This window comes from Oryctolagus cuniculus, chromosome 18 (assembly GCF_051225735.1).
Source record: "Oryctolagus cuniculus isolate XC-2025 breed Fujian yellow rabbit chromosome 18, ASM5122573v1, whole genome shotgun sequence".
In the NCBI taxonomy this organism is placed as follows: Eukaryota; Metazoa; Chordata; class Mammalia; order Lagomorpha; family Leporidae; genus Oryctolagus; species Oryctolagus cuniculus.
Genome location: NC_142884.1, coordinates 51,115,386 through 51,133,387, shown reverse-complemented (window position 1 = coordinate 51,133,387; position 18,002 = coordinate 51,115,386). Strand labels below are relative to the sequence as shown.

The 18,002-nt window shown below is 54.5% G+C and overlaps 1 protein-coding gene across 2 annotated transcripts; it reads left to right on the top strand.

The window, feature by feature from the left end:
* On the top strand, window positions 1-15,291 carry CIAPIN1 (cytokine induced apoptosis inhibitor 1). 2 transcript variants are annotated; one of them, XM_002711542.6, is made up of 9 exons: window positions 1-132; window positions 5,477-5,652; window positions 6,091-6,243; window positions 7,524-7,600; window positions 8,874-9,039; window positions 11,629-11,702; window positions 12,490-12,605; window positions 14,209-14,290; window positions 14,689-15,291. In XM_002711542.6, exons 2-9 carry the CDS (start codon window positions 5,496-5,498, stop codon window positions 14,797-14,799), a joined length of 936 nt encoding a protein of 311 aa, XP_002711588.2. In that variant the 5' UTR covers window positions 1-132; window positions 5,477-5,495; the 3' UTR covers window positions 14,800-15,291. The 2 variants fall into 2 exon arrangements, with proteins under 2 accessions (XP_002711588.2, XP_051702763.2); XM_051846803.3 differs by having other exon boundaries at window positions 118-518.
* The last annotated feature ends 2,711 nt before the right edge of the window (window positions 15,292-18,002 follow it).

Here is an 18,002-nt window from a genome sequence, read left to right as displayed (position 1 = left end):
CAACGGGCAGCGTCAGGGCCGCGCCGCGGCCACTTCCGCCCTCTTGACGTCGCGCCGCCTCCGCCTCTCTCGAGCGGCGCGAGGCGCGGAGCCGGTGGCCGCGGAGAAACCCGGAGCGAGCTCGGGCGGCAGGTGAGCGCGGTTGGGGTGATCTGAGAGCCCGACCTTCCCCAACGGTCCCCTCCCGGCTCACCTTGCGTCACAGCCTCTCCTTTCCTAGCCCCAGCCCCGTCCCGCCGTGGCACGCTGGCCACGGCTGCTTCCCTGAGGACCCTGGAGGGCTTGTACCCTGGAAAGCGGGTGTGAGGGGCCGGCCGGCCTGCCCTGGGCTCCGGACGCTGGGGCTTCAGCCCTTTCCTAGGCTGCTTTGTTTCTCGAACGTCCGCTCCCGGGAACAGCACTCTGAGAAGGAAGATTCTCCGAGCTGGGACCCGAGAAACCCAGATCTTAAACCTGCTTTTACCCGTAGCCACTGCTGTGACCTTGGGCCTCAGTCTCCGGTTTTCGGGTCTCGGAAGGTACATGGTGACAAAGCACCAAAGCTTGGGGCCCACACGTTGGACTTCTGAGCCTGTGACCTGTCCGAGCCCCCAGGGTTTGGAGTCGAGTCGCTCCCAGACTTGGGAGATCCGGGGAGCCCTGTCTGCTGCCCGGGGAGTCGAGTCACTTGGTCTGGGTGTGCCCCGCCGGTGCGGAGGAACGTCTGGGATGGCCGGTGTTCGTTCTCACATTGCTTGGGGGCTCCAGGAGGCCACGGTGCGGTCACGGATCACAAATGCGGGTAGCAGCAGGGAAGACCTAACAGGGAGCAGTGAGCGGTTTTGGGATTAGGGGTCAGGGACGACAGGAGCATGTCATCCTGTAGATTGTGTGTGTTCGCAGCTAGGCCCTGCCTTTGTAGTAGGTGGAAGCTGTGCTTTGCGCCCCTCTGATGAGCTCCTGTGGTCTTTCTAACCATCCTGTCCCCCCTGCGTCAGCGTGGCAAAGACCTCCCAAGCCAGAACTCTGCCCAGACGTTAGAATGCCAGGTCCACACCGCCGGGTTTAGGTAAAGCCGCAGCGATCTCTTCGGGAGGTTTTGTTTTCTGAGTTTTGTCCACTGGTCTTCGAAGGAGCCTCTCCTATGGGAGCAAACTCCTGAGTGTCCTTTGTGAAACCTTGTCCCTGACCCCCAGCTAATGACCTGGAGACACAGTCTTCCATTTCTTTCTTTTTTTTTTTTTTCCTTTTGGCTGCTTTTATCCATAAGAGGGGCCGAACGCCTCAAGGTTGGATGCTCACTGGGTTTCTTGAACAAGTGCCTCTCCGGAAGTGATTCTCAGGCCTCGCCTTGTGCTGCCTGCCTGTGACAGTTCCTAAAAGCTGTGGGGCCTGTGTGTGTGGACAAGGTCAGCGGCGTGACTGGCTTCTGCCCCACCTCTCTGTAGTCATGAGTCACAGCTTCTGAGTGTGTGGCTTAGGTGCCAGCCACTTTTTCCTTATAGGTTTTTGTTTTTAAAGACAGATTTCACAGCCATAGCACAAAGCTCTGATGATGAAAAGTATCACACTTTGGCTTTTAGATATTTAGAAGAACATTGTTGGCTGTTTTATTTGGAAAATGTTCACTGAAAACAGGTGGCTGTGCCTGTTCCTTGAGGATCGGTGTTTAACAAGTTATGTTATGAGCCAGCCCTCTCTCTCCATCAGAGGATTATTGGGGGAACACAGGAAGCAAAGCATTGATGTTTGCCTAATTTTCTGCCGCAGTCCTACCCCAGGGCTGTCCAAGGTGTCACAATGTGCGGCTCTTACCCTGTAGAGCTGACAGTGAGAAAGATGCTTCCCGTAGTTCCCTGCGGAGTCACCCGCAGAGGTGACTGAGCGCGAGGGAAGAGGGGTCTATCTGTACAGGCAGTACACTGGCCGGCAGGGCAGCGGCCCAGGGTCCTCCCAGGTTGGTTCATGGAGCTGTGGGTGCCCAGCTCTGCTGAGGGCTTTACGTGTTTTTCTCTTCTCTACTTACAGCAACCTTGCTAAGTGTGAGGTTATTCCTACTTCACTGGTGAGAAATGGGATCAGGGAGCTAACACTTACCCAGGGTGTGGACCTGATAAGGAGATCTAAGGGTGCACACACTCCAGTCCGTCTGTTTTCACCACCTGTGTGCTACCCTGATGTCAAAATACATTCTATAGCTATTGTTATCAAAACAGCCTGGTACTGGCTTACAGACAGACAGTGGAACAAGATAGAAAGCCCAGAAGTAAACCCAGTGTTCATGGTCAATGGATTTTCCACCGAAGTGCTAAGACTAGGCAATGGGGAAAGGACTGTCAGGTGGTGGTAGGCAAACGTTATCCACATGCACAAGCCCGAAATTGAACCCTGATCTTGCACCGTATACTGAAGCCAACTCGAGGTGGGTCCAGTATTTAAGGAGAAGTCCTGAAACTGTAAAGCTACTGGAAGAAAACAGGAAAATGCTCCAGGGCATTGGTTTGTTGCCAAAGCACAGGCAACGCCAGCAAAAATAGATAAGAGATTGCCTCAGACTAAACGGCCCTTGCACAGTGAAGGAAACATGAACAGTGAAGAGAGAATCCATGGATTAGGAAAAAAAATTGCAAGCTGTATGTCTCATGAGAGAGTAATATCCAAAATAGATAAAGAACTCAATAGCGAAACAAAGAACCCAACTAAAAATGGGCAAAGGAGCGGAGCAGACACTTTTCAAAATAAGAGATACAAATGGCCAACAGGTGTGTGTACAGCGATGCTCACATCGTTAATGAAGGCAATGCAATCAAAACCTCAGTGTGATGTTACCTCACCCATAAGAATGGCTGTTATCATAAAGTCACATGATGCCAGGTGTTGGTGAGGATGTGGCGAAAAGGTGACCTTGTACATTGTGAGTGGGAATGTAGATTAATACATCCACATCAGAGGCTGTGATGGTGTTGAGGTTCCTCAGGAAACTAAAGAGAGAGCTGTAATATGACCCAGCAATCCTGTTCTGGGTGTATTTGCAGAGGAATTGAAATTGGTGTGTGGAAGCGACTGCACTTCTATGTTCATTCCAGCATTGTTCACGGTAGGTAAGGTAGGCAAGCAACCTTGGTATCCATCAGTTGATGAATGGATAGAATAAAGAACATGTTACACACACACACATACTTCTGACTACTATATGGCCTTTAAAAAGGAAATTCTGTCATGTGAAACAATAAGTAAAACTACAGAACATTGTGCTAAGAGAAATAGCCAGGCACCAAAAGACAAATACTGTGTGATCTCACTTTCATGTGTATGTGGAACCCAAAAAGGGCGCAGTGTCGCGCTGTAGTAGGGACACTGTGCAGAGTTTCAGTGCTTGGGAGGAGGAGTCTTAGTGATCTGTTGCCCCACGGAGTGATCACAGTTAATAACGTGTATTCAGAGTTGCTCAAAAATAGATGTTTAGCATTTTTGCCACAAAAAGATACCCATACGTAGTGAGGCGATGGCTATGTTTGTTAGTTTGAATCATTCTGCAGTGTATACATAGGCCAAAGCATCACATTGTACCCCCATTATTGTTTGTTAATGAATAAAAATCCCTGTGCCCTGGCCAGCTGCCTCTGTAGAGTTGCTGAAAGGCGTGGACATTGACTTTGCTTCGCTCTGGCCAAGAAGCTACCCTTGGCTCCTTGTTTGCTTCCTGAGGGCAGTTTTATGGGGACAAACTTGTAGCAGTCAGTGGTGGGCAAGGAGCTTGGCGGCACTTTTGTCCCAAGGGAGAGGCTGCTCCGACATCAGCCTAGAAATCAGCCATTTATTATTCAACACCCAGCAGTCTGGACTCTCGCGTCTTCCTTGCCTGGTTCTTAAATGTGACTGATCACAGGTGGCTCCCCTGGACGATTTGTGAGGATTCTACCTCAATATCGTGTGACAATTAAAAACTTCAAAGTTTCAGTTCTTGATTGTATGCTCTTTAGGGATTTAAAAACCCACACTAAATGAGAAATGCCGCTTGCCTGATGGCAGTTGGCATCCTCTTGCCGAGGCCTGCAGATAATAAAGGGTGGGCGTTCTATGTAAAGTTACTGGGAAAGAAGGCATGAGAAGGCCGGCGCCGCGGCTCACTAGGCTAATCCTCCACCTTGCGGCGCCGGCACACCGGGTTCTAGTCCCGGTTGGGGCTCCGGATTCTGTCCCGGTTGCCCCTCTTCCAGGCCAGCTCTCTGCTGTGGCCAGGGAGTGCAGTGGAGGATGGCACAAGAACTTGGGCCCTGCACCCCATGGGAGACCACGATAAGCACCTGGCTCCTGCCATCGGATCGGTGCGGTGCGCTGGCCGCAGCGTGCCGGCCGCGGCTGCCATTGGAGGGTGAACCAACGGCAAAAGGAAGACCTTTCTCTCTGTCTCTCTCACTGTCCATTCTGCCTGTCAAAAATAAAAAAATAAAAAAAGAAGGCATGAGAGAGGGAAACCATGGAGGGGTTTTGTAGAGTAAGAAGTGCGGGCCCTGAATCTAGCGCGCTTAGACGTTTTGATTTTGCTCTAGAAAATAAAACCTTTAGTGACTGCTTTAAAAAGGAGTGACAGACGGAAGTCCTGTAGCTTTTAAGGATGGTTCTGGCTAATGGGCGTGTTTCATAGGCAGAGAGGAGTGAACATTTTTCAAGAAGGAAGAGAGCGCTTGGCTTGCACTGAGCCCCGGAGTGGACCCCTCTGCCCCTGCTTCTGCCTTTCTTTCATTTGCGCTGTTTGAGGTAGGGAGCTGGGGGCATGAATGCTTAAAAGGAAAGGAGGAGCTGAGCCGCGGCTGCCTCGGGACCTGATTGCCCTGTGAGCATGGCACACACTCACCTGAGGATCAAGTGGGAGAGAAAGGCAAGCCGCCGGCTAGGCAGAGGCGTGGGCTTTCCAGTCGGATGGATGCGAGTTACAATCCCCGCTCTCTTACTTTATCTGCGTCCCACTATCTGTGTGACTTGTGCAAAGTCACAGTTTCCTGACTGTAAAATGGGACTAGTGTCTGGTTTAAGGCTGTTCTCGGGTTCAGTTGGGATAATGTTCGTCAGATGCTTTAAACAGTCTGGCTATCATTAAATGTTAAAGACGTGGTAGGGACTATTGATCACTGCAGATTCCGTGGAAAGGGAAAATCAATATTCACTTTACAAAATTTAAATGAAGCTTGTGCTTGGATTATGTCTCAATTATTGGTCTTCTGTGCTGAGCCATGCTTCTGCCTAATTCCTCTGTGACTCAAACCCCTCTTGACTCTGCCAAGTCAGGATTCTCTGTGCCTGCCGTGATGGGCAGTGTTGGGTTATGAGGCCTTGGATGAAAGGTTCATTAATTCCTGCTCTAACATCTAAAGAAAGACCTCTAACACCTTCAGCATTCGTTGGTGGGAGGTTGGGAGTGTGATTGTAACTGATGGTACCTCATTATGCTTTTATTTCTGCTCACTTTTGATTCTCTTTTGGCTGATAATTTTAGGTCCATCAGCACTACAGAAATGGCGGAATTTGGGATCTCAGCTGGCCAGGCTGTGGCGGTGGTCTGGGATAAGTCGTCCCCCGTGGAGGCTCTGAAAGAGCTGGTGGACAAGCTTCATGTGTTAACTGGCAGCGAGGGCCAAGTGTCCGTGGAGAACGTCAACCAGCTGTTGCAGTGTGAGTGCCACCCGTGTCGCCTTGATGAGGGGCGGGGGCGGGGTTGGTGGGAGCGCTGGTCTCTGGGACTCCCTGGTATCTGAGGTTGGTTTGAGGTGGCAGGTGGGACAGTGGCCGGGCCCCTGCTGTTAGCAGTTGGGAGATAGTGGACGTGGAGTGTACTCAAGTGTGTACTTGTTTCTTAGTAGCGATTCCATACTTTTTTTTTTTTTTTAAAAAAAGAAAGTTTAGTCTTCATCCAGCTTCCTTTTTCATTTCTTTCCCTGAGCATGTAAAAGATTTGCAGTAAGTAAGACTGAGGGAGGGCAAGCAGGCCCTTTTGCTAGTGGTGTGCAGGTGTGTGTGGAGCAGGCAGATGGCCTCAGTGGGAGCGGGGAGGGCGGGGAGGTCACTTCTGGGGCTCGGGGGTTTGCTGATTGGAGTCTCCCTTCTTTGCAGCTGCCCACAAGGAGTCCAGCTTTGACGTGATCTTGTCGGGTGTAGTCCCAGGCAGCAGCATGCTACACAGTGCTGAGGTTTTGGCCGAGATGGCCCGGATCCTTCGGCCTGGGGGATGTCTCTTCCTGAAAGAGCCAGTGGAGACGGCTGTGGGTATGGGAATCACTGGGAACTCCAGCAGTTGAGGGGGCTGCACTCCCCGTTGTTTGGAGAAAGATACTCACTCCCCTGGCAGAACCTTCTCCTTAGGGCTACATTGGTAAAATCTAAGGAATGGTGATCTGCAGCTGAGTCCTTTGGTACTAGAAGGAAGCTTCCATTGGAAAGGGGCTGGGTCCTTCCTCAGTCAGTGGTTAAACTTCAGTGTATCCATAATGTGGAAACCAGTCCAACAATGAAATGGAGCAAGCTCCTGATCTGTGCGTGAACTCCAGTGTGCCCAGTGGAAAACCAGCCCAGCCCCGCAGATCCCATGTGCGGGATTCCGTTCCTGCCCTTGACCTGACAGCACTGTGCTGACGGAGATCAGATTAGTGCTTGCAGGGGTTAGGTGTGGGAGGAGGGGGTCTGTGGCTCTAAAGCAGAGTGTGGGGTTGCTGCGTGGTGGTGGGACGATTCTGTGCCCCAATTGTGTATCTGGTCGCACAGATGTGCACACACAGCCCACAGAGGAGCACATGTCAGACTGCTGAAGCCAGGGTGCACTTGGTCCATCGGGGTCACACTGGGCAGTGGTGGTATGAGATGTGGCCTGTGGGGAGACGAGGTGAACGGTCCATGGACCTCCTTAAACTTTTTTTTTTTGCTACTTCCTATGAGTATATTTAAATGTGTAGGATTTTTTCCAAAATAAAAGTTGAAAAACTAATGCTGAAGGTCCGAGACTGAAGAGGTAATGAAGCAACCTCTTTCCCAGGGCCATTTAGTGCCGGAGTTGGTAGCATTTTCACCAGACTTTCAATTCAATGTGATCATTTATTTCATCAAATAGAAGTGAAAGTTATTTTGAAATGCATAAAGGCATTTGTCGTTTATATGAAAATACAGCCTTGTGGCGTTGTGGTGGAAATCAGCTTTCTCTGCTGGGAATTTAAGCCTTGGGTAATGAAACAGTTTGTAGGAGCTGCACAGCCAGAGCACTCGTAGCCCTGTGCACCTCGCAGTTAACCTCTTTCACAGTGGTTGTCTGGCAACCTCCAGAAGAAAGTTCCAGAAGCAGAGAAACAAGCAACAATAATAATGGAATTATAATATTTAAGAACATATATCAGCACTTTCAACCACCAAAAGGATTTGTCAAACTAAAGTGTTGGCCCTGGAATATATACACATTATGCAGAAAGGGCGACTGTGTGCGTGCCTGCTGCCCACCTAGGGCAGAGCCTGTGATATTTTTCATGTAAGGCTGTTCACTGGAGTTTTCCTCTTGGCAGTTAACAACGGCAAAGTGAGGACAGCGTCTAAACTGTGTTCGGCCCTGACTCTCTCCGGTCTCGTGGAAGTAAAAGAGGTATGTTTGTAGAGGCCCTGCTCTGCTAGGAATTTAAACCGTGAGGGACAAACCAGTCTCCTTGTCAGAACAATCAGGAATGTGCGTGGTGAGCCTTGCACAGGACTAGGAAACAAGTAGAGAATGTGCGTGCGAGCTGGGTGGGCCTCAGGGACTCACCCTGGGGCCCTTGGAGTGAGCTTGTTCTGGCCTCGGTCCTGGCGCAGTGGCGGTGTGCAGGAGCTGGGGAGCGGTGGCTCTGCTCTCACCCCTCTGTGTCTCCGCGGGCTCCGGCCCCCTGCCCGGGTGAGGCGCCGTCACCTCCAGGAGCCCTGCGTTTGCGGGCAGGCTGAGCAGGCTGTGGCGCGGGGATATCCCATTCCTGAGAATTCAGCGAGACGCTTGAACGGAGTGTGTCCGGATCTGCATTCCTCTCTGGGGCTAGCGTTTTCCTGGGTATCGAGAGGTCAATGTTACACGGTCGTGGCTGTTGTCTGATTGGTTACGTGATCCAGGGCCGGTTGTAGATTCCTTAGGTCTGCGCTTCCTTAGTCTCCTTTCTGTGTTTGGTCTAAATACGAGGACTGCTCGTAGGAACTCACTTTGCACTAAAGCTCACAGCATGCACAGTGACCTCCCAGCCCTTGGTTGTACTCGCCCTCTCTGAGGGGGCCACGAGGCGTTTGTGTGTGGGTGCAGGACCTCTCCTCTGTTTGCCGCACATGCACGCGCAGACTTCCTTTTCAAATAGAAGTAGGACCACGTGTGTGCGTTGTCAGTGCCCCGCTTTCCCTGCAGCCCTGGACATCCCAGGTGCTTCTCCCCTGAGCTTAGGGACAGTGTGCCAGTGTTCTATGCCACTGACAGCCTGGTTTATGTGACCATCCTGTGACTCTATTGGACAGAGGTGGCACCCCGACCCTTTCTCTCCCACCTTTGCTGTCTGCTGCTTCTTGAGGGACACGGGGAGGTCGTCCCTCCTCTGGCTCTGTTAGGGTTCAGTCTCTCCTGTCTGTCGCAGGCGTGTTTCTGTGTTGTACCGCGGGACCGTCTGCCGCACCGTTGTGATCATGGTCAGGCAGCCCAGGGCCTTGTACCTAATGTAAGCGCGTGGAGACTTCCCAGTGAACAGGCAGGCAGATGGCACTCGAGGCTCTGACTAGCGAGACTCTGGGCGTGAGCAGTGAAGTGAGGATGGGTCCCTCTGCTCCACACCCCAGTCCCTGCCTACAGCGGCGTCCTGTAACGTCCGCAGAGGCACCGCGGGTGACCCTGTGGGTGTCTTGAATTCCAGCTGCAGCGTGAGTCCCTGAGCCCCGAGGAAACACAGTGCGTCCAAGAGCACCTGGGTTACACGAGTGACGGCCTGCTCTCCGTTCAGATCACGGGCAAAAAGCCGGACTTTGAAGTGGGTTCTTCCAGTCAGCTTAGGCTTTCCTCCGCCAAGAAGCCTTCTCCAGGTAAGACTGGCTCAGGGACGTCCTTCTCGGCGAATGGCCGGAGGGCCAGGGATGGAGGTGGGACGCGGATGGTTTGAGATTGGGCCTTCCATTTCTGTCGCCTCCAGAGGGAAGGATGTATCTAACGTGTTTTATCCCAGGCAATTTAGGATCCAGAGCTGACAGAATCTGTAGATCTTATGGTTCAGTCCCTGCTGCTCCGGAGGACCTGAGGCCTCCAGGGTCACGTAGTGTAGATAATGAAGTCTCTTTTTCTCCTAGGTTTTTTTGTTTTGTTTTGTTTTGGTTTTTTTTTAAGATTTATTTATTTGAAAGGTAGGGTTAGAGGAAGAGACCAAGTTCTTCCGTCACTGGTTCACTCCCTAAATGGCTGCAGCAGCTCGGACCGGGCCAGGCTGAGTGCAGAAGCCAGGAAATCCATTCTGGGTGTTGGGGCCCGAGCACATGGGCCAGCCGCTGGCACTTCGCCAGGTGCAGTAGCAGGGAGTGGATTAGAATGGTGCAGCCAGAACACAGATGGTGGCAGCCTAACCCATTATGGCACACACCCCATAATGAATTCTTTCCAGGCCCCAGAGTCACCGCATTTGTCTTCAGAAGACCTCATCCTGGTCCCACGTGCTTTCTCCTATACTGATAAAGGCAGCTTTTCTTACTTTGAAGACTTCCACACTTTGATACTTGTAAAACTGTGTTTCTTCCTCCCAGAAAATTGTGTGCACACACATGCTTTGCCACCACTCTAAGCTTTCCTGTCTAATGCCAAGTTGCCCCAGCTGTGAGGAACACACAACTAAACAGACACTTACCGGTACATTAGTGTTGCACTGTTTGGGCTAGTCAGCCACGTCTCAAGAAATCCTTTGGAATCTCGATTCTAGAATGTGTTGGTGGGGCTGATATAGCAGTTAACGCTGCTGCCTGCAGTGCCAGCATCCCGTATGGGCACCAGTTCAAGTCCCAGCTGCTGCTCTTCCAATCCAGCTCTCTGCTTATGGCCTGGGAAAGCAGTAGAAGATGGCCCAAGTTCTTGGGCCCCTGCATCCATGTGAGAGACCCAGAAGAAACTCCTGGCTTCACATTGGCCCAGCTCTCACCTTTGGGGCTATTTGAGGAGTGAACCAGAAGATGGAAGAGCCCTTTCTCCATCTCCTCCTCCCTGTCTCTGTAACTCTGCCTTTCAAATAAATAAATAAGTCTTTTTAAAAAAAAAAAAAAGAATGGGTTGGAGCAGCTGGCCTGGAAGTTCTAACAGCAGTCACTAGGGGGTGCACTTACACAAGGCCTGTCCGAGAATTTTTTTATTTTTGTTTTTTTACTAGAAAAGCCAAGATGTAGAGCTCTCATCCACGGTTCACTCCCCAAATGCCACAACAGCTGAGGCCGAGCCAGGCTGAAGCCAGGATCCAGGAACTCATTCTGAGTCTCCCTCATGGGTGGCAGAGCCCCAGGTCCTGAGCCGTCACCTGCCGCCTCTCATGGTGCTCGTTGGGGAAGCAGGGCTGGGACTGAACCCTGACACTCCGACAGGTGATATTGGTGTCCCCGGCGGCGTCGTAACCGCTGCGCCCAGCTCTTCCCCTGTCTGAGGCCTGGCCTTCACTGTATCTGGGTCTCTGCTCTCGCAGGACCCTCCTCCGTCCCCTGTCCTGACCTAGACGGCGGCTGTGAGGTCTGTTGCTACTCTGCTGCCAGCAGCTCTGAGCCTGTTTTCTTGTGGGTAGCAGGCGTTAGTAGGCTGCTGCTTTTCTCTTTAAGAAGCCTTGGATACGTTTCTCATGCGTCCTCAGAACCCCTGCTGCGGGAGGAGGGTGTCGCTCTCAGCCCCATGATTATGGGAATGGGGTGGAAACCAAGCTCCGCGGAGAAAGCAGTAGGGAGCAGACGTTCAGAGCCTAAGACGGGTTCGTACCTGGGGCCTGGTGTGGCTGGCCTCAGGAGCTGAACCTGTGTCCACAGGTGTCAGATTGGGATGACAGCCACCTAAGGCCGTCAGCGGGACTAAGCTAGCTGCATCTGTAAAGTGCCTGGTGTAGCGTCTGGTGCGGAGTGCCCGCCCAGCAGGTGGTGGCTCTGTGGCTGTCTACAGTGGGTGGCCTGGGCTACTCCTTCTCTTTCTTTCTCTCTCTCTTTTTTTTAAAGATTTTATTTATTTATTTATTAGAGAGGTAGTTACAGACAGTGAGAGGGAGAGACAGAAAGAAAGGTCTTCCATCCATTGGTTCACTCCCCAAATGGCTGCAATGGCCGGAGCTGCGCCGATCCAAAGCCAGGAGCTAGGAGCTTCTTCCAGGTTTCCCATGCGGGTGCAGGGCCCAAGGACTTGGGCCATCTTCCACTGCCTTCCCAGGCCATAGCAGAGAGCTGGATTGGAAGAGGAGCAGCTGGGACTAGAACCAGCGCCCATATGGGATGCCAGTGTCGCAGGCGGAAGATTAACTTACTGCGCCACAGCGCCAGCCCCGCCATGCCTTTTCTAAGTGGCAGAGCGGCCTCGAGCCCACGTTTGTGGCGCTCAGTGGCGGGTGCTCAGGCAGGCTCGTTGTTCCACACTGACCAGGGCTTTTTTCCTTTTCTTGGGGGACTCAGCGAAGCCTGCTGTGGACCCTGCCGTGGCCAAACTCTGGACCCTCTCGGCCAACGACATGGATGACGAGAGCACGGTGAGTTGCCCCGGGCCGCTGCATTGCTGTCCTGCCCCGCCCTGGTGAGCGGCCGTGGTTCGTGGTGACCTTTCTGGACCTGGAGGTGTGAATGCTTTTAGAGCCCGACGCTGTGGCTTCACTGCTGTCTCTGATTTAGAAGGAAACTCCACGTGGCGGCCTTTGACGTCTCCATTCTCCTGTAGAGTGTCTTGTCCCCCCCCCCCCCCATACTGTACGGGAAGGATTCCTGTGGCTCTGTATAGACCCGGAAGGAGTTTGTCAGCTAGGGTATTTTTATGGGCCCTTTGGGCAGGTTGCCAAATGCTTGCTGTTTTAAAAACAACACTTTGCATCTCTGCTCAGCCCTGTCTTCTGCACTGCTTCAGTTCTGCACTGCTGAGACCACAGTGGTGAGCAAAACAGGTCCTGGTCCGTGTTCTCACCGCCCAGAGCCACGAGCGTCTGTAATGATTGCCCTTCTCTGGAATTAGGTAGCACACACTCAGTTCCCTCTTTCACATGACCTCATGTGCAAGTAAATACAACGCCTCTCTCTCCTCCCCGCCCCAGCCAGTGTTCCAGCTGCTTCTCGTGTAGATCGGTTCTCAGGCCCTTCCCGTCCTGCAGCGTCTTCTGTGGACATGGGGTAGTTCAGGTTGAGCGAGATGACCAACCCAGAGCAGGACGGGGCGGGGACGGGGGCAGGGGCCGGCTGCCCCAGGGCCGCGTGAGTTTGCTCTGGCAGCCTGGGTGCAGCCGCTGGCGGAGACCGCAATCGTCACTGGTGGCCTTGAACACACTCCAGGATCTCATCGACTCCGACGAGCTGCTGGACGCGGAAGATCTGAAGAAGCCAGACCCAGCTTCCCTGAGGGCTGCCTCCTGTGGGGAAGGGAAGAAGAGGAAGGCCTGCAAGAACTGGTGAGTGTGGGCGGGGCAGCCCCCGCGGCGTCCGGCGGCTTCTGCTTCCCGAGGAATCTCAGTCCTTCACTGTTTGTTTTCTAAAGGTTTCATTTATTTATTTGAGAGGCAGAGTTACAGAGAGACAGAGAAAGGTCCTCTCTCCGCTGGTTCACTCCCTGAACGGCCACAAAGGCCGGAGCTGGGCCGATCTGAAGCCAGGAGCCAGGAGCTTCTTCTGGGTCTCCCACGTGGGTGCAGGGCCCAAGCACTTGGGCCATTCTCCACTGCTCTCCCAGGCCACAGCAGAGAGCTGGATCAGAAGTGGAGTAGCCAGGACTTGAGGAGGTGCCCATATGGGATGTCAGCACCACAGGTGGAGGCTTAGCCCACTTGCCACAATGCCGGCCCCCAATCCTTCACTATTTTTTAAATGCCTGTTTTATGTTGGATGTATTATACGTAGAGCAGCAGTGGGGAATGTCCAGCCCGCAGGTTGTACTTGAAGGCACGACATCAGCTGGGCAGGCCCCGCCCAGACAGCTGCAGGTGGGATCCGAAATCCAGTGCATCTAGAGCCGGCTAGTTTTCAGGTGGACTTTTTTAAGATCTATTTATTTATTTATTTGAAAAAGTTACACAGAGAGAAGGAGAGGCAGAGAAAGAGAGAGAGAGGTCTTCCATCTGCAGGTTCACTCCCTGGATAGCCGCAACAGCTGGAGCTGTGCTGATCTGAAGCCAGGAGCTTCTTCCCAGTCTCCCGTGTGGGTGCAGGGGCCCAAGCACTTGGGCCATCTTCTACTGCATTCCCAGGCCATAGCTCAAAGCTGGGTCAGAAAGAGTATCCGGGACTTGAACCGGCGTCCGTATGAGATGCTGGCACTGCAGGCGGTGGCTTTACCCACTACACCACAGCGCTGGCCCCAGGTTGATGATTTTGTATGGCCTGTGAATTATGTTATAAATATACAAATGGCCGTCAGCAGAAAAAAGGTCCCCACCCTGGCATGGGCCAGGAGTTGAACAGGTACCTTTTAAAGAACCACACACTGAATCCCCGTGTGCCGCCCACCCAGGTTCGGAAGCCTAAGCATCGCTGAGCCTCAGAAGTCGCAGGAACCCGGGAGGGGCCTGGTTTCCTGAGTTCGAGTTCTTCATCCCTGGGTTTGTTAGTAGTTCCCCCCCCGCCCCCGGGTGTGAACCCGCAGACAACATGGCCTTCAGTTAGGAAGAACCCGAGCCGGTGCTGTTCCGTACGTTCGCCCTGTAGGTGCAGGCGTGCTTCGTCAGCAGTTTGTGTCAGTGTGTGCCTGCCGGCGCTCGTGGTCAGGGACCCAGTGAGCGTCCAGGAAGCGCTGTGCTCTTCTGTTCTTCAACAGCGTTAGATCTGCCTCCCGCACGGCGACAAGGACAGCGACAGCCCACGGGCGCAGGCCCTCCTGCTCCGCTTTGCCCTTAGCGTCTCCCCGTCTCCCCGCTGTCAGCCTTGTCTGCCCGTCCCCCGCCCCCGCGGCTGAGTTAGGACACCCAGGTGTGAATGGGAGATGGCGGCGCATCTTGGCGCCGTTCAGGCTTTCGCGTCTGGGCAGCGGTGAATCCCATTCTGCGACCGCTGTCCCCACAGCACCTGCGGCCTTGCGGAAGAACTGGAGAAGGAGAAGTCGGTGCAGCAGAAGAGCTCCCAGCCCAAGTCGGCCTGCGGGAACGTGAGTCAGCCTTCCCCAGCCCAGGCGTGGGCCCGCCTCCCAGGCGCTCGCTGCCGCTGCCCGCTGCCCTCACACTGGGCGAGCGTGTGAGGATGCACATGCGGCGGGGATGCGTGAGGGCGCGCTCGGGCCTGTGCGGGAGGAGCCCTTTTCCCTGCCTCCTGGTGGGTCCTGAGGTGATTCGGCCGCTGAAGAGCTTAGCTGCGCTCTGAGGCTCTCAGACTGAGGCCACGCGGCCTCGTAAGGACCGCGCCCTGCCTAGCGCTGCCCTGAACCCAAAGACATGTCCCGTCCCCGCTCCCCCGGCCGCCTATGCAGTCGGGAGTATCCTCCTTGCGGCCATGTCTCCGGGCTGCCCTGACCTCGGCTTCCCTGCGGGCTCTCTCTCCTGTCTCCAGTGCTACCTGGGCGATGCCTTCCGCTGTGCCAGCTGCCCCTACCTCGGGATGCCAGCCTTCAAGCCCGGGGAGAAAGTGCTCCTGAGCGCCAGCAACCTTCACGACGCCTAGGGGCCCTCCGGCCGACTCCGCCCCTCCAAGGCCGCCCCGGCTGTGCTCCACTCCGTTTGCAATCCGTTTGCCAGAAGGTGCTTAGCAGACAGGGCTGCTGGCTGTGGGCGCAGTGGTGCGCAGTGCTGCTATGGATCCAAAGACCAAGGACTGTGGGGCCTGCTGAACCCACGCGGGGGCCTGTTTCCCCCAGTGTGAGGAGAAACAGAAACCCCTCTCCGGCTGCTAACACGCTGACCAGAGCCCCTGAATCTACAGCCTGTGGGGAGGTCTGGGCTGCTGCCCCGCACCCCTCAGGGCCTGGCAGCCTCGGGCTGGTGTCTCTTGTCTTCAGGGCACCACAGGAGCCATCGCTCACTGGTTGCTGTGACCCTGTCCCGTCCAGCGTCCCTCTGTCCCTTCCCACCATCCCATTTGACTGTAGTGTTGGATCTGTGTCCTGTTTCATTTCTGTTAACCTACAGGTATTAAACCCGCAGACTTCTACAATCATTTGTAGAGAGGGGTGTGTGTGTGTGTGTGTGTGTGTGTGTGTTATCTGCTGTGGGAGAGCCTCTGTGGCTTGGGGCGTGCGGAGAAGCAGGGCAGGGCTGGGCGGCGAGGCCCAGCGCTGTGCTGTGCAGCCCTGTGGTCCCCTTGCTGCCCACCCGCACAGACTGGGACTCCAGCTGGCCAAATATTTGGAGAGATGATGTGCTTTTTTTTTTGTTTTTAAAGATTTATTTATTTGAAGGCAGAGTTAGAAGGAGAGAAACAGAGAGAGTTTCCATCCACTGGTCTACTCCAAGATGGCTGAAATGGCCAGGGCTGGGCCAGGAGCCAGGAGCTTCCTCCAGGTCTCCCATGTGGGTGGCAGGGGCCCAAACACTTGGGCCATCCTCTGCCACTTTCCCCGGCCATAGAGACAGATCGGAAGTAGAGCATCCGGGACATGAACAGGCGCCCGTACGGGACGCTGGTGTTGCACACGGTCAGCTTCACCCGCTACGCCCCAGATTGTGTGCCTTCGAGAGCCCTGGAGTTGGTGATACAAGTGGTATCTGCCTTGGGAAGGTTGACTTGGTCCTCGGGTAGCTTTGCTCTCCCCGGTGCCTGCCAGTGGCGCTCAGTCAGGGGGGTGGCTGAGTTCTGGTTTCACTGGGACACCCCTGCGGTCAGCGTTAGTGACCCCTGGTGCCCAGGCCCTGCTCCAGTCCCTGCCCTGAGCGTGAGCACGGCCTGTGCCCGCCGTGGCGTAGCCAACTGCCATTCTCTGCAGCAGCGGGACGGGTTTGCAGGTGTAGTCAGAGGCCTGCGGAGTCAGGTAGCTAAAAGGAGGTCACCCTGTGTGGCCAGGGCCTCATCAGGTCCTTCTGCTGGCCTGGCAGAAGCTGTCAAGTGAGAGGCCCAGGCGCAGGTGCTCACCGGGACATGGGGACCCCAGGCTGGCGGCTGCAGGGCGCTGGGTTGGGAGGGGACCCCGAGTTCCAGGAGAGGACACAGCCCGGCGACCCGTGACTGCAGCCTGGGGAGGTGTGAGCAGAGGCCACCCTTCCCTGCCTGGCCTCCCACCCCCAGAAACCGCTCATCAATGGAGCTTCAAGCGCTGAATTGTGGTGGCATGTCACATAGCAGCAGGAGACAGGACAGCCCCTGGGAGGGTTTCATGTTAACATCTGTCAGGCAGCCAAGGCAGAGGGCCAGGAACGCTACCTCCAGGTTGAGGACGAGAGCCCAACCCAGAAAGCCACCTGCGACAGGCTTAGCCACACCACGAGCCTGGCTGCCTGCACTCCTGAGCTGTGGCCACTGCTGGCAAAAACCATGATGCTATGGTTGGCATAGTTAATGGCCCCGTGTGGTGGCGGCTGGGGCACTCTAGGTCCCCAGGGGAGCCAGTCAGCTCAGAGGCAGGGGTGTGGGATGGTGGGAGAGGCCTTGCCCGCCAATCAGCAGTGCACAACTGGGCCGTGGAACTCGGCCACAACTTGGTACAGCAAGGAGATGCGTGGGTGATGTCACGTCCTCACATCTTGTGGCTTTGGAAGGTAGCACTTCTGGAAGGACTTGTTAGCCTTTCTCAAGCTCAGAATAACAGAGCCAGGAACAGTGTCGGGCTCCCCCGCGTGTGGCCTCCACTTATGAGGCTGGGAGGGCCGCCTGCTGTCCAACCTCGGCAGAGAGGGCGGGCATCTGGTGCAGTAGGCGAGGTGCCACCGGGGACGCCCACGCCCCACACTGGAGTGTCTGCGTTCCAGTCCCAGCTCCGCTTCCGACCCGGCTTCCTGCTGACGTGCGCCCTGGCAGGCAGCAGCTGACGGCGCGGGTACTCGAGTCCTGCACCCTGGATGAAGTGTTGTTGCTCTTTCAAATAAATTTAAAAAACTAGGACATGTTAACAGAAATGTATAAATCCTGTGGAACATTTTAAAAACTAAAATACAAATATAATATTAAAAAATTATACAAAAAATGACTGAGGGCTGGCGCTGTGGCATAGTAGGCCAGGGCTCCGTCTGTGGCGCCGGCATCCGATATGGGCACCGGTTCCTGTTTCAGCTGCTCCTCTTCCCATCCACCTCTCTGCTGATGGCCTGGAAGAGCAGTAGAAGATGGCCCAAGTGCTCAGGCCCCTGCACCTGCATGGGAGATCCCAGAAGAAGCTCCTGGCTCTTGGCTTCGGATCGGCGCAGCTCTGGCTTTTGTGGCCACTTCAGGAGTGAACTGGCAGATGGAAGACCTCTCTCTGTAACTCTCTGAAATAAAAAAAAAAAATTACTGAAAGTTATGATCCAAGAAATTTTCTAGAAACTGGAAGAAAGGAGGTACAGCATTGCTCCATACTGGAAGGAATAGTCTCGCTGGGGATCACTTAGGGTTCCCTACGGGGGGCAGCGCTGGGCAGGAGGTGCAGCGAATCCCATCTCCCCTGCACCGGCACTGGCACCTGCACGCTGAGACAGGCTGCACGTGCACAAGGCAGTGTCGGCGAGCTTCCCGCTTCCGGTCTGGCTGCAGCCCTGTCCTTTCTGTCCCCTCAGTCTGTTTCCTTGCATTGCTGTCTTGTCACATGGGACAGGTCTGGGGAGGACAGGGCAGGGTGGGGGTGAGGACAAGCAACTCCTCCCTTCCGTCCTCTCCCTTCCTCCCTCGATCCCCCCCCCCCCAAGATTGATTTATTTGAAAGGCAGAGCTACAGAGAGCGAAAGAGAGAAATCCTCCAT

Excerpts from the sequence above, each read along its gene's own strand:
- CIAPIN1 (XM_002711542.6), top strand. The coding sequence starts at position 5,496 with ATGGCGGAATTTGGGATCTCAGCTGGCCAGGCTGTGGCGGTGGTCTGG. Across the intron at positions 5,653-6,090 it reads CGTCAACCAGCTGTTGCAGT|CTGCCCACAAGGAGTCCAGC; the intron begins GTGAGTGCCACC and ends CCTTCTTTGCAG. Across the intron at positions 12,606-14,208 it reads AGGAAGGCCTGCAAGAACTG|CACCTGCGGCCTTGCGGAAG; the intron begins GTGAGTGTGGGC and ends CTGTCCCCACAG.